This window comes from Hypanus sabinus, chromosome 29, assembly GCF_030144855.1.
Source record: "Hypanus sabinus isolate sHypSab1 chromosome 29, sHypSab1.hap1, whole genome shotgun sequence".
Lineage (NCBI taxonomy): Eukaryota > Metazoa > Chordata > Chondrichthyes > Myliobatiformes > Dasyatidae > Hypanus > Hypanus sabinus.
The window spans coordinates 7,026,836-7,041,422 of NC_082734.1; the positions used below are offsets into that span (position 1 = coordinate 7,026,836).

General features: G+C 38.9%; 1 protein-coding gene across 17 annotated transcripts in view; it reads left to right on the top strand.

The window, feature by feature from the left end:
- LOC132382929 (activating transcription factor 7-interacting protein 1-like) overlaps window positions 1-14,587 on the top strand; it is a 154,910-nt gene that overhangs the window by 83,992 nt on the left and 56,331 nt on the right. For all 17 annotated transcript variants that reach the window (XM_059953513.1, XM_059953516.1, XM_059953518.1 and 14 more), the window contains 2 exons: window positions 1,350-1,487; window positions 4,977-5,057. In XM_059953513.1, coding sequence (XP_059809496.1) covers window positions 1,350-1,487; window positions 4,977-5,057 — 219 coding nt within the window. The remainder of the gene's footprint in view (window positions 1-1,349; window positions 1,488-4,976; window positions 5,058-14,587) is intronic.

A 14,587-nucleotide genomic window follows, 5' to 3' on the forward strand; every position in this document is an offset into this window, starting at 1 on the left:
AGTGGGTGGGTACTGGGCTAAATCCACTACCTTTTATAGGACTTTGAACAGAAGGGCATTGATGTTCCTATACCAGGCTATAATGTAGACAGTTAGCACGCTTTCCCACTACACATGGATAGAAATTTGTCAATGTTTTTGATGTCATGCCGAACCTCCGTAGCTTTCTAAGGAAGTAGACATGCTTCCCTTGCAGTTATGTTTATATAATGGGTCCAGGGCAGGTCCTTTGAGATAGTGGCACCTTCTCCATCTGACCCTCTCCATCTCTGATCCTCCGATGATTACTGGCTCATTAACCTCTGGTTTCCCTCTCCTGCAGTCTACAATTAGTTCCTTGCTCTTGTTGACACTGAGTGAGTGTTTGTTGTTATGACACCACTCAGCCAAATTTTCAGTCTCCCTCCTGTATGCTAATTCATCACAGGAATTACACATCATAAATTTGATACAGCCCACAACAATGATGTCATCAAACTTGAATATAGTGTTGGAGCTGTACTTAGCCCCACAGTCATAAAGTGAGTAGAACAGAGGCTAAGCACACAGCCTTGTGGTACACCTGCGCTGATGGAGATTGCAGAGGAGATGTTTTTATCAGTCCAAACTGGGGTCTGCAAGTGAGGAAATCCAGGGTCCAATTGTACAAGTGTGCAGATTCTCTCATGGCCCTACTAGGATACATTTATTTTCATTTTCTCAGCATCTCGCTTTCTAAACTGAAGTCTTTTCTTAAACCTGCTAACCTGACACTGGCATTTAGATTATTGGTTTTCAGGCCAATTATCTTACTTATTACTATTCTAGAAATTTGATTACTTCCTAAATCAGGTCTGGAAAATGATAGGCACTTGTACCCAGGATTTGTGGGCACATATTGATCAGAATTTGTAGGCACATTATATAGCAACGAGGAGAAGTAAGTCAAAAGCTTGCTCAGCCACTCAATATCTGATCCTTTGCTTTATCCATTCCATCAGCTACCACCCCTGCCTCACCCACCACAACTTGCTTTGATGCTGTGTTTATTTTCCATCCAAAAACTTGTCACTTTCAACCTTGCATTTACTTAACTCTCTCATGACAGATCTGCAGTTCCAAAGTTAGCACCAAGTCAGCATATGTCTGTCCTATGACAAGCATTCTTTGAGCTATATTGTCCAAGGCCTCCTGTAAACTCGCCAGTAAGAGTGCTGCACATGGAGTAATATCATTCATGTCTTTTTGCAAAAATCACAAGTGTGTTAAAGCTTAAGCACTGAGGCAAGTTTTCCAGCTGAAGCGAATGCATAGGAACAGGGGCAATAATATTACTCACAGTGTGTAACTCCAGTTTTATTTTTGCACAGATCGTTCAACAGATTATTGAAGAGCGTATCAATGCCTTGCAAAGTGGTGTTTTCGATAAGAAATTGGCAGAGCTCAAAAACAGAGTCGAAAAGATAGAATGCAATACAAGGCACGAATCTTTAATCAGTGGCTTACAGGTAAGTATGAAAATCCATAGCCCTGTTCTGTACAAGATGTGGAAGTAATTTGGAAAAAAGGTTGACAAATGACTAGAGTTGCTCACAGTTCCTCGCTGCTTGTGAATAAAGATTCAGGACTTGATAATATGTTTGAAATGGTTATTGTGGATACCTCTAAATCTCAGTCAAATACTCAACTTTGTCTTGTGTCATCGTAAGCTTAAAGGGCACCTTTATGAAATTAGGATTTTGGTTCCAGTTAAACAGGTTAACCTATTGGAATCTCTGTAATGCAAGTAAAATGATTGAAAACACCAATTGTGTATGTAACCCTGAGGTTCGGCCAGCATGTGTTTGTCCAGGGCAGGGGTGGGCAAACTTTTTGACTTGTGGGCCACAAAGGGTTCTAAAATTTGACAGGGGGGCCGGACCAGGAGCAGATGGACGGAGTGTTTTGGTAATACACCTCATAAGAGAAAATAAAATATCATGGGATATGTAGAAAACATGTGCTTTAATTTCAATTGAAAATGAACAAATGCATTACAACAAAATATCTGTCTTTGAAGTCCCATGGTATTTAGCTATTTATTGAAATGACTTTTAAAACACTGAAAATTAAATGAATAAAATACAGCTTTTTTAAATAGTAACAGTTATTATTTTAAAGCACTGAAAATTCTGTTATCCTTCAAGATATTATCATCATCACTCTCCTCCTGCCTGTCTTTATTTCAAAAACGGTAGGAGATGCAGGTCTACTTGTCCTGCTCCTTCTTATTCAATTGTCCCCTGTGCCAAAACTCAACAACGACCAGCACAAGGACAGAACAGTGACAGCGCGCCAGTATGCGGAGCGTGTTATTTGATCTGGAGCGCATTTTTTATTTTGAGAATGTACGTGCACCTGCGCACTACTCATGTCCATCACTTAACAGAAATGACATGTAACATGTAAGGCTTATTGAAAAAAATATTTTCAAATGCATTTTTTACATAACACAACGAAGAAACTTATTTTTAATTCCAGTGGGAACAGTGTTGTTGGTCTCCCTTTTTAGCCAGCACATCAAAGTCTGGATTTAGTTTTGTTGTGGCGATTCTCAGGATGGATCTGAGGTGTTGGTCAGTTAACTTGGATCTGTGGCTGGCTTTGTTGATGTTCATGACGCTGAACGCCTGTTCACACAAATAGGTCGAGCCGAACCAAGAGTAAAGCGCAAATGTGGAGTAATACGCTGCACCTCAACAAAGGTCAGTGTGTAGCGGTGTGCTACATGCAGTGCTAAAATTACGACACGGAGTCGGACATGCAGTCGAAGAAAAAAACTTTATTCGAAATCCCCAGCCTCACTTTTAAACCTCCCTCAACCTGCCCCCCCCCCGTGGCACAGAGGCTCCAAAGCTCTGTGCTCGCAAATCCCCGCAGGCTATCTCCCTTAGCCGGAACGCTGGCTAATTGTGAGCCAGTTCGGATGTGCCAGGAAATGGGTCGCCACAAATGTATATAGAGTGCGTCATCTATTGGGAAAACGCCAGAATTGCGGGGAAAAACGTTAGCAAGGTTTATTAATATAATTTCATCAAGTTCTGCGGGTCGGATTAAAAAGCTTAATGGGCCGCATATGCCCATGCCTGGTCTAGGGGAAGACAGCCTCAGGCCCAGCCAAACTGAGAAATCTCGTTTGTGTGGATGCTGCGTGATGTGTTGCCTGGTTACCAATCTGAACCACAAAATATCAGACAGTCCACCATATGCAATTAAATGATTGAACTTTATAAATCTTAATCTGACTATAGGGTTAGTAAAGAAAAGAAAAAGGGCCTGTTTTAATGAAACAGTCCAATGTGCATGTTGGAGCTCATGAATTAAACTATTTGTCCCCATCGACCTTCTCCAAGTGTCGCTGACATTCGAACCCTCGTTCCTAGTCTATCAACTCTCTCCACTCACATCTTCCCTCTTCATCTCTCGCCAACAAAAGACCATGAAATCGCTGCTCCCAGACGCACAAAAAAGAATAATGTGCCTCTCATTAGCTAGCAAACATTCCAAAGCCCCTGTTATCTCTAGTCATAACTCAGACATTGCTGCTACAGAGAAACCATTACCTTAGCAGTGAAAAATTACAGAGAGGCCATTACATTAGCAGTGAAACCTTACAGCACGTTACATGTAGTTAAAAATTAAACGGCATGCCTATATCCTGTTAGAAATATTGTAAATACTGATTTTACGGCTGTATGTCTATTAACGTTTGAAAGAGCTAATTTATTCTTTGGAATCTAGGCATCACTGGCAAGGCTATCATCTTTAATTGTTGTCTTGACCTGCACCAGTCCATCTGGTTAAAATGTTCCCGTGGTTCTGTTCGGTAGGGTATTCTAGGGTTTAGACCCAGCCATGTTAAAGGATTGACGATGTATTTCCAAGTCAGGATGATCTGTGAATTAGAGGAGTATTTGCTGGTAATGGTATTCCTGTGCTTGTTGGTGATGAAGGTTCTGCATTTCAAGTTCAGGTATATTGTCGTTCAACCATACACAACATGTATACAGCTAACATTGTTCTGGGGTAAAACACAGTACATATAGTCACAGACGGCACATATAGTTACAATCCGGCACATATATATATATATAAAATAATATTGGCACAAATATAAAATAATTTGTGGCATGGCCCGAAGATTGACAGTTTAACATAAAGTATGAGGTGCATGCTTATGTAAGACAGTATAATGTCACTGTCTTGTCACTGACACTATTATAATAAAACATGAAGTAGTATAACTATGTGAAATGGCAGCAATAGAAAGTACCAGTGAACGTTGGAGTAGCCTAAACAGTTTTTAAGTGGCGTACATTATAATGAACATTTGAAGGAAATGAATAGGATGCTGAATAGACTACTACCAAAGCAGCCAGCTTTGTTGTAGATAGTATTGAGATGGAAGTTTTTGAGCTGCCTTTATCCAAGGAAGGGAAAAACACTCACGTTCTTGACGTTGTTGCAAAGGCTTTGGGGTGCCAGCAGCAAGTGTCTGAACACTTTTAGTAGCCAGAATATTTATCTGGCTGGCTTAGTTATCTTTATGGTTGGTACTAGCCCACCCCTAAGTGTTACTGATAGACTTAGCAACGTTAAATCCATTGACTGTCAAAGGTAGGTGGTTACACTCTTGTCCATTACCTTGCTCTTAATGAAGTGACTTATTACTGATTTATCAGCCCATGCTTGAATATTGTCAGGCTCATGCAGATTTGGGTTTGCCAAGGAGTTGAGAATGAAATTGAATATCATGCAGTCATCTATGAACATCCTTCTTTCTGATAGTGTTGATAGGAATGTTAATTATGTAGATTCATATTTTTTAGCTTTAAGATGATCTAATTGACAATCAGCTGAGAGTAGTGTTGGGGTAGGAATCTTGGCTGAGTAAAACTCCAGACCAAGATTTTTAAACTTGATCTTCTAAATGATTGTGTTCTTTGTATTTTCTGCAGGCAAAGCTGATGCAGATAGAGAAAAGGCTGGGGTCAGCAAATCAAGCTCGCAGTGATTCCATCTTAAAAAAGACACAAGAGGTTGGTACCAAATGGGTTTGTTGTTTAATGATGTGGGGTGTTGGATCTCTCTTTATTTTCTGAGCCTTCCAGGAGTTAAGAATGACGAGCAGTCTTAAATCCTTAAGGACCATTTAGTTTGAAATACAAACAAACATATAAATACTAAGCAAGCTAAATAAAAAGCTGAGAAACAATGCAGAGAGGTGAATGGACAACAGAGAATGAAGATAAAAAGAGAAGGAAAGGTGGCATCTCTGAAAAAATACATAATTTCTATAATCGAGACAACAGAAATTTCTTGGATAAGAATAAACCAATCAACGGTTGCACAATTACGCAAGTAATGTGCTAATACTTAGCCAATGAAAAATGAGAAGGGTAATAACCATTAGTTTAACTGCTATACCGCTTTCTACCAGTAAGTGGAGATGGACTACCACATAATTTTAAAAATGCATTATTTTTTTAAGAAGTACTAATAATTAATATACAACTTTAGGTTTACATTGATTCATCTTACAAAAAGTATTTTATAAAATCAGTGGTTTCCAACAGGTGAGATAAGGTCCTTTAAGGCATAATTAAGAAATCAGTAGTGTACAAATGAGTCCATATACTTAAATGCAGTATGCAGTAAAGTGTAAATTGTAGTAATCATCAGAAAATCACATTGTTGTATCCCTTTTCAAAGTTCTTTCAAAAATATTGAAGCCTTGTTCTTGAAAAAGAACTTATTGATTCAAATGTCCATACTTGTGTGCATGTGCAGTGGTCAACTAAATTTTAAATGTTTATGTAAGTATCCAGAAAAGATCAATGCAAACTAACTTAGTTCACTACTTACAGAGATAGACTGTAACTTGTTTTAGCAGTTAGCATCAGTTGAAAGCTACCAATAAATTTTTTCCTGTTGTTCTTTGGTTTTTGTCACTTCATATCTTGGCTAAGGAAGGTTGAACAAGTGGTGGTCTTCTAAATTACAACCAGGAGAGAATAGTTTTGGTGTTAAATGCAACATTTTCATGTTTGTGGGCAATGTAAAGCTTGAGAGAAGTGGGTTTTAGTATGAGCTGTGAGGAGGAGAGAAAGGTTTACTGATTTACAAACCCCATTTCCAGAAAAGTTGGGATATTTTCCAAAATGCAATAAAACAAAAATCTGTGATGTTAATTAAAATGAACCTTTATTTAACTGACAAATGTACAAAGAAAAGATTTGCAATAGTTTTACTGACCAACTTATTGTATTTTGTAAATATACACAAATTTAGAATTTGATGGCTGCAACACATTCAACAAAAGTTGGGACAGAGGCATGTTGACCATTGTGTTACATCACCTTTCCTTATAATAACACTTTTTAATCATTTTGGAACTGAGGATACTAATTGTAGTAGATTTGCATTTGGAAATTTTATCCATTCTTGCTTGATATAAGACTTCAGCTGCTCAACAGTCCCTGGTCTCCGTTGTCTGATTCACCGCTTCATGATGCGCCATACATTTTCAGTAAGAGATAGATCTGGACTGGCAGCAGGCCAGTCAAGCACACGCACTCTGTGTCTACAAAGCCACGCTGTTGTAGCCCGTGCAGAATGTGGTCTGGCATTGTCCTGCTGACATAAGCATGGACATCCTGGGAAGAGACGTTGCCTTGATGGCAACATATGTCTCTCTAAAATCCTAATACACACCTCAGAGTCAATGGTACTTTCACATACATGCAACTCACCCATGCCGTGGGCACCGATGCACCCCCATACCATCACAGATGCTGATAACAATCAGGATGGTCGTTTTCATCTTTGGCATGGAGAACGCGACGCCTGTTTTTTCCGAAAACTAGCTGAAATGTGGACTCATCTGACCACAGCAAATGGTTCCACAGTCTTTCGGTCCATCTGAGATGAGCTTGGGCCCAGAGAACTCGCCGGCGTTTCTGCATAGAGTTGATGTATGGCTTCCTCCTTGCGTAATACAGTTTCAAGTTGCATTTATGGATACAGCAACGGACTGTGTTAAGTAACAGTGGTTTTCTGAAGTACTCCCAAGCCCAGGTAGCTGTAATTGTCACAGTAGCATGACAGTTTCTTAGGTAGTGCCGCCTGAGGGCTCGAAGATCAAGCGCACTCAACAGTGGTTTCCAACCTTGCCCTTTACACACTGAGATGTCTTTGAATTCTCTGAATCTTTTCACAATTTTATGTACTGTAGATGTTGAAAGACCTAAACTTACTGCAGTCTTGCATTGGGAAATGTTCATTTTGAACTGACTAACAATTCTCTCACGAACTTTGGCACAAAGTGGTGAGCCACGACCCATCCTTGCTTGCAAAGACTGAGCCTTTGATGGATGCTACTTTTATACCCAGTCATGATACCTCACCTGCTACCAATTAGCCTGCTTAATGTGGAGTCTTACAAACCGGTGTTACTTGAATATTCTGTGCACTTTTCAATCTTAATTAAGCTCTGTCCCAACTTTTGTTGAGTGTGTTGCAGCCATCAAATTCTATATTTGTGTATAATTACAAAATACAATTAAGTTGGTCAGTAAAACTATTGAAAATCTTTTCTTTGTACTTTTGTCAGTTAAATAAAGGTTCACGTGAATTAACATTCAGAGATTTTTGTTTTTATTGGATTTTGGAAAATATCCCAACTTTTCTGGAAATGGGGTTTGTTGAATTTGTTGAATGTTGGATCAAACCTGAAAGAACAAATGTTCAGCTACTGCTCTTTACCATGTAGTGTGGAAATAACATCTGGAAGCACAGGAAGTCCTAATCAGGGGATTTCACAGAAATTCCTTAAAATCCATTGTAAAACCTGGTTCGGTGTTTTCTTTCACTGTTCCAATATTGTGGAAATGTATTTATTTACAAAGATCTGAGTGGCAAATTAAATTGAGGTTGATGAGGGAATTATCACACAACATACTGGAACATAAACTTCATCAAAGATGTTAAAGGTTGAAGTCATTTTGTATGTCATTATTTAGCTCCCTCTGTCATTTTGAATGCCATTCAGTCATTTTGGAAGCAAAACTACAGTTTGCCCATGATGAGCAGATGTTCAGTGGATATGAGGGGTCTTTAATTACACCTTAGGCTACATTGTGGGGCGGGCCTCGTTGTCAAATATTTACACACACTACCCTATTTAAGTACTGCAGTTGACAAAATAACTTGCATTTATCATTTTTCTTAGTAGATAGTGAAGGAGTAATCCCAAGATCCTTTGTTTTTAAGGGGTGATTATGTAAGTGAAATTAAGAAGGGTTATTTCAACCAGTCTCTGTATTTAAATTGGTTTTGGATTATCGGTCATCAATAAGAGCAGAAGAAATAAAATGTCATAACTTGATGCAATCATATTTATTTAACCACTTTGTTTTAAACAAATATTACTTGCCAATGTGTTACTTCTAGTGAAGTTATTGAATGCTTCTCCCCTGGCTGGAAATGGAAAGAAAGGCCAAGTGCACTCACATCTATTGGATCTACTAGGATCACCTGGACGATAGTAATGCCTAAGCCAAGCTGCTATTTATTGATTAGCATTCAACTCAATGTTACCCTCATTTCTAATCAACAAGCTGCAAAACCTAGGTCTCTGTACCTCCCTCTCCAACTGGATCCCTGATGTCCTCAACGGGAGACTGGAGTCTGTGGAAAAGAAATAGCGTCTCCTTGCTGACAACACTGGTGCACCTCAAGGATGTGTGCATAGCTCACTACTCCTAATCTCTCAATACCCACAATTGAGTGGTTAGCCACATCACAAATGTCATTTATAAATTTGCAGACAGCACACCTATTGGCAGAATTTCAGATGGATTTGCAATATATACATGGAACCTGCAAGCGATGGAATATTGACTACTTCAACAAATATGTGCAGTATTCTGACTTTTGGACTGTTCTTGGCAGGCAAGTAAAATACCATACTCAACAAGGCCCCAGCAACCCCCAACAAACCAGATTAACCCTAATCTAATGATGGGACAATTTACAATAACCAATTAACTTACCTGGTACACCTTTGGACAATGGGAGAAAACCTGAAGACCCAGAGATAACCCACACATTCCTAACAGGACAGGGCTGGAATTGGACTCCAAACTCCAGAATGCCTGAGCTGGAATAAGAATTGTACTAACTGCTATATTACCATACCATGGCACCCTATCTAACAGGCTCTGTCAGATTCCATTTTCATTGCTTTCGAAGATCAAGTGATACAGTTTAATTTTTAACACAGTTAATTGGGAGAATTACATAAAGTTACCCCATCCCATCATGTTTATTTTTATTATCTATATCTCTTTTATCCTTTTCCCATTTTAACCACAATCATTGGTTCTGATGTCTCTAACCCCAATCATTAGTTCTCTATTAGCTAATTTTTTCTTGCTGTCAAAATCCCTTCCCTAAGAATATCAAGTGATGGCATTCACCTACTCTTCTCATTCCTAATGACTCAATAGGAGTTTCTTCATCTTGCTCTTTCCGGTAGTTCAGGAGACTTGCCCACAAGCAATGGCAGCAGTAACAGGCTTTTACACTCTGTCCTCTCTTCTTGCAGTTCTGACCAGAAGTCCTCATTATCTAATTTTAAAAAAAGTGAAGCTTTGAGAGATCAATTTCATTAAACTAAACTAAAGTGACGAGTTTAACTGAGGAGCCTATGAAAAAGGCAGTACTACAATTAGATCAGGGCACTTGAAGCTTGTTGTAGATTATGAAGTTTGCATCAACTTATCACCAGCATATAACCTGTAGCACCAGAGATTCCAACACACTAGACCACTGCTATACTAAGATAAGGAATGCCTACCATTCCATGCCCAGACCATATTTCGGGAAATCTAATCACTTGACTGTCCTTCTATCTGCATACAAAGTAAGGACAACAAAGAGCTAGTTGTGGGAGGCAAAGAAGCATCTACGGGATTATTTCAAGTAATGGACTGGACTGTGCTCAAGAACTCGGCTATGGATCTGAATGAATAAACCACAGTTGTCATAGACTTCATAAAAACAGTTGTAGACGAGTGTGTCCCCACAAAATCATTTATTTTTCCTCAACTAGAAGACCTGGATGAACCACAAGATGAGAAATCTGCTCAGGGCTAGATCAGAGACATTCAAGTCTAGTGACCAAGAAAGTTATAAGAAATCCAACTGCAATCTCCAGAAAGTCTTCTCGCAGGCAAAGAGGTAATTTCGGATGAAACTTGAATCAGTGATGGATACTCAACAGCTGTGGTAGGGGCTTGAATGCTGTCACCTCTTACAAAGTGAAATTATGTGACAAAGTTGGTAACAGGGCTTTGCTTCCAGATGAGCTGTCTTCTCTCCTTCTTTGACTGTTAAAACATGGAGAAGTCATTACAAGCTCCCTCTGCCAGCTCTTGATGATCCAGTGATTTCATTCTTGGAGGCCAATGTGAGAATATTCTTCAAGAGAGTGAACCCATGGAAAGCATTCAGCTCAGATGGGGTACCTGGCCAGGCAGTCTGAGGTATCCATCTGCTTCAAGCAGGCTTCGGTTATACCGGTACTTAAGAACGTTGTAACCTGCCTCAACTACGATCACCCAACAACACTTGCATCCACAGTGATGAAGTGTTTAGAAGAGGTTGGTGATGAAACATGCCAACTCCTACCTGAGAAGCAACTTGGATTTGCTTCAATTTGCCTATGGCACAACAGGTCCACTGCAAGTTCCATTTGATTGGCTCTTCACTTAACCCTGAAATAATGCATACATTAGGATGCTCTTTATCAACTACAGCTCAGCTTTCAATGCTATCATCCCCTGAAAACTAATCAATAAGCTCCATGACCTTGGACTCAGTACCTCCTCAACTGGATCCTCAATTTCCTTACTTGCAGACCCTAGTCAATTTGGAGTGGCAACAGCAACTCTGCCCCATTCTCTATTATTGCAGGTATACTACAAGGCTGTGTGTTTATCCTGCTCTATTCACATTACACGTATGACTGTGTGGCTAAGCAAAGCTCCAATGCCATATTCAAGTTTGATGACAGCACCACTGTCTTTGGCAGAATCAAAGGTGGTGACAAATCAGCATATAGGAGGGAGATTTAAAATCCTGCCGGGTGGTGCCACAACAACCTCTCACACAATGTCAGTAAGGCCAAAGAGCTGATTATTCCTTAGTGTTACCATTTCACAGGATCTGTCCTGGGCCCAGCGCATAAGTGCAAATACAAAGAAGGCACTTGCGGCCCCTCTACTTCTTTAGAAGCTTGCAAAGGTTTGGCATGAAATGTAAAACCTACCTGTATTATTGTTGCTTGGTTCCATACTGAGTTGTTTAGTTGGAAAGGAGAAATTGAGATGAGGCAGATCTGTGTGAATTTTTTTTTAAACGGGTAGAAAATTGTTTTTTGTTGAAGATTCAGCTGGTATAGGTGTGGCCAAAATTTATGTAATTTTCTTCCAGAATAATATAGGTTCATTGAACTGTGTGAAACCATTCAGAGCAGCAGCTCAGATCTTGGAAGTTATCAGCCCAGATTCATTATCAACACATGGTTTAAAACCCCTAGCCAGTTTCTTCATGCAAAATTTCTGAATGCTTGGTATTGACCAGGCAGTGAGATACTCTGATTTATTAGATCACATCCGTCAAATGTGTCTTATCACTGTGGCCGATCCCTTAATTGTCACTGTGGCTCATGGAGGGTCTCTAGTGGCAAAGACCAAGTACTGAAGCAGATGGTTTATCAGTGGCTAATTGTGGTTATTGTTTTGTATCTCTGAAGGTATCAAATGGGCACTAAGCAACAGATTCTCATTCTATAGGTCTGAGTGGTCTTACATTTTTAAACTGTTGTTTTCATAGTCCAGTACTTCCAGATCAAAATGGAATAAAATTTAAAACACCTATGTTTCAATAAAATATTTTTAACTGAGTGATTAGTGGACTTGTTTGCAGTCAATCAATAATAGAGGAATAATTTTTCATTTAATCTACTAAATGAACTGTTTGAAAATATTTAGTATTTGCTTCTAAATGTGATGAAATTTTGAGATCTAGATTGGTATTTCTCACTACACTTTAATATTTTAAAATAACCCACAATCTGCTGCTCCCCCCTCTATGATTTCTGCTGCCCTCCGACTCTTCGACCATGTACTCACCCAGACTTACTACCAGTCATGTATCTTTCCCGAGAACTTGTCCTTCCGTTTAAAAAAAAAATCCCTGCCCCTGCCCTCTTCTAATTCCAACTCTAGCCTCTTACTACTTCTCACCTATCTATATTACCTCCCCCTGGGTCCCCTTTCCTTCCTTTTCTCCTACTGTCCACTGTCCTCCCCTATCAGATTACTTCCTCTCCAGCCCTTTACTTTTCCTACCCACCACCAGCATTTTGTCTGTGTTACTTTGGATTTCCAGCATCTGCAGAATTTCTTGTGTACATGTAGGCATGTTTGATTCCAACAGATTTGAGTAGAATTTGGTTCTCTGATATTAGACTGGACGGTTGGCTGAACTTAGGGCCTCCTTGCAGTTGTTCTGTAACAACCACCAGTCCTTTGTTCATCACTAGTGGTGCATATAACCATCAAATAACTTTATTTGCTGCTCATCCAATCACTGACCTTTGTCATTTTTTATCTTAAGAATACTCACTGATAATTGTATATTACATCGTATCTGGCTGCACTGGATTTGCAGTCATCTAACTTGCTGAACTGTCATTGTAGATTTAGAAAGGAAATAACAACTGGTAAATTATTTGTTAATATTTCATTTTTATGTTGACCATATTCTAGAATCTTGCTACCAAATCAATGAAATATATAATTAACATTCAGTACATGCATTCAGAAGCAATTGAAAACGGCTCACACCTGTTCTATTGCATCGGGGAACCCAGATGTGAACAGAATTTGGACTGATCACTATATAAGACTGTAATTTTTATATGAAGTAGCTTGTCAAGTATTGAGTAGTCAGGTGATGTTAAAACTTGCTATTAAAAGCAATTTGATCACCCTTCTCAATTCTTGTAGTTGTTGGTGAGGACAAGCTGATTATTTAAGTAGTTGGAGAACCTATTGAGGAATTTATTAGTAAAGATTTTGAGTGATTAGGAAATGGTGGTTTGAACCAGCATCCTCAACTGAACTTATTCAAACACTAGACGTATAGTCACATTATAAAAATTAAAGCAAAAGATGAACGATTTAGTTCAAGTGATTCCTCCCTGATACTCGTTGAGCACACAGTAGGAGATACTAATTGTGAGGAAGCACATTTGTGAACAATCCATGCTTGGTCAATGGAAATCTACTTAGTCGAATCACAGTACATTTCTCAAAGCCTAAGACAAGTTATTGTCCTGGCATAAACTCAAAAATACCTGGTAAAACCTTGTTGGATATTAAACAAGTACACAGTTTAAAACTGCTGTGTACTTCATAGATGAAATTTAGTTAAAGATCTGGTTTTGTTTTGGTTTGTACAGTACTTAGGTTTCTGAGAGGTACAAGTTTTACTATATATACAGATTTAGTAGCAAATTGTAGATGGGTAGTTTGTGTCAAAAAGTTGCTCATCCTGGGTGTAAATCCCTGCTGAGTTTGTGGAGCCAGGATTATTCCAGGTCATCATTTTGTTTGCAAAGCAGACATGACCTGTTCTGGCATTCTCTCTCTTCTCCATTGATGCTGCCTGACCTGGATTTCCAGCATCTACGGAATCTCGTGCTTATGAGCTGTTCACGCTGTTCTTATTTGCAACCACTTTTAGCTTTTGTTTTGAATAGTAACAGGACCAGTGTCCGCAGAATTTGCTGCAAAAGAAATTTTAAAAATGGATACTTAATGCTCTCATTGTAAATTGATACTATAGTATTATGTGGTAACATTAAATCCTGCTTTAGTAGTGTGTGTGTGTGTGAAGAATTCTAATACATTATTCATTAGGTCTGCAGAATTATGGATGATTGCATTCTGTCTAAACACTGTCAGTTTGAGTAAGGCAAATAAAAGCTGTGGTGATACCATTAAAATAGTAATTGAAATTTTACAATGTTAATTCACAGTAATATCAACCTTGAAGCTTTCATCAATGTAAGGTCACTATATGCTTATTGGCCACTTTATTAGGTACACCTGTACACCTCGTTAGCGCAAAGATCTAATCAGGCAATCATGTGGCAGCAACTCAATGCATAAAATCATTCAGACATAGTCAAGAGGTTCAGTTGTTGTTCAGTCATCAAATTGGGGCAGAAATGTGATCTAAGTGACTTTGACCGTTGGTGCCAGACAGGGTGGATTGAGTATCTCAGAACGGGGAGGGGGGGAGGATGGGATGTTAATCACGACCAGAATATAGGTGATAAGTCACTTATGTGGAATATACTCAATTTCATTTCTAAAAGTGTTTATCTAATGAATTTAATATTAAACACAGCACATATTTTCCTCACATGCATATAAGGATAAGTCAATAGCATTGTAACATTTTAAGTAACGTTTGGATATTAAACACACAGCGC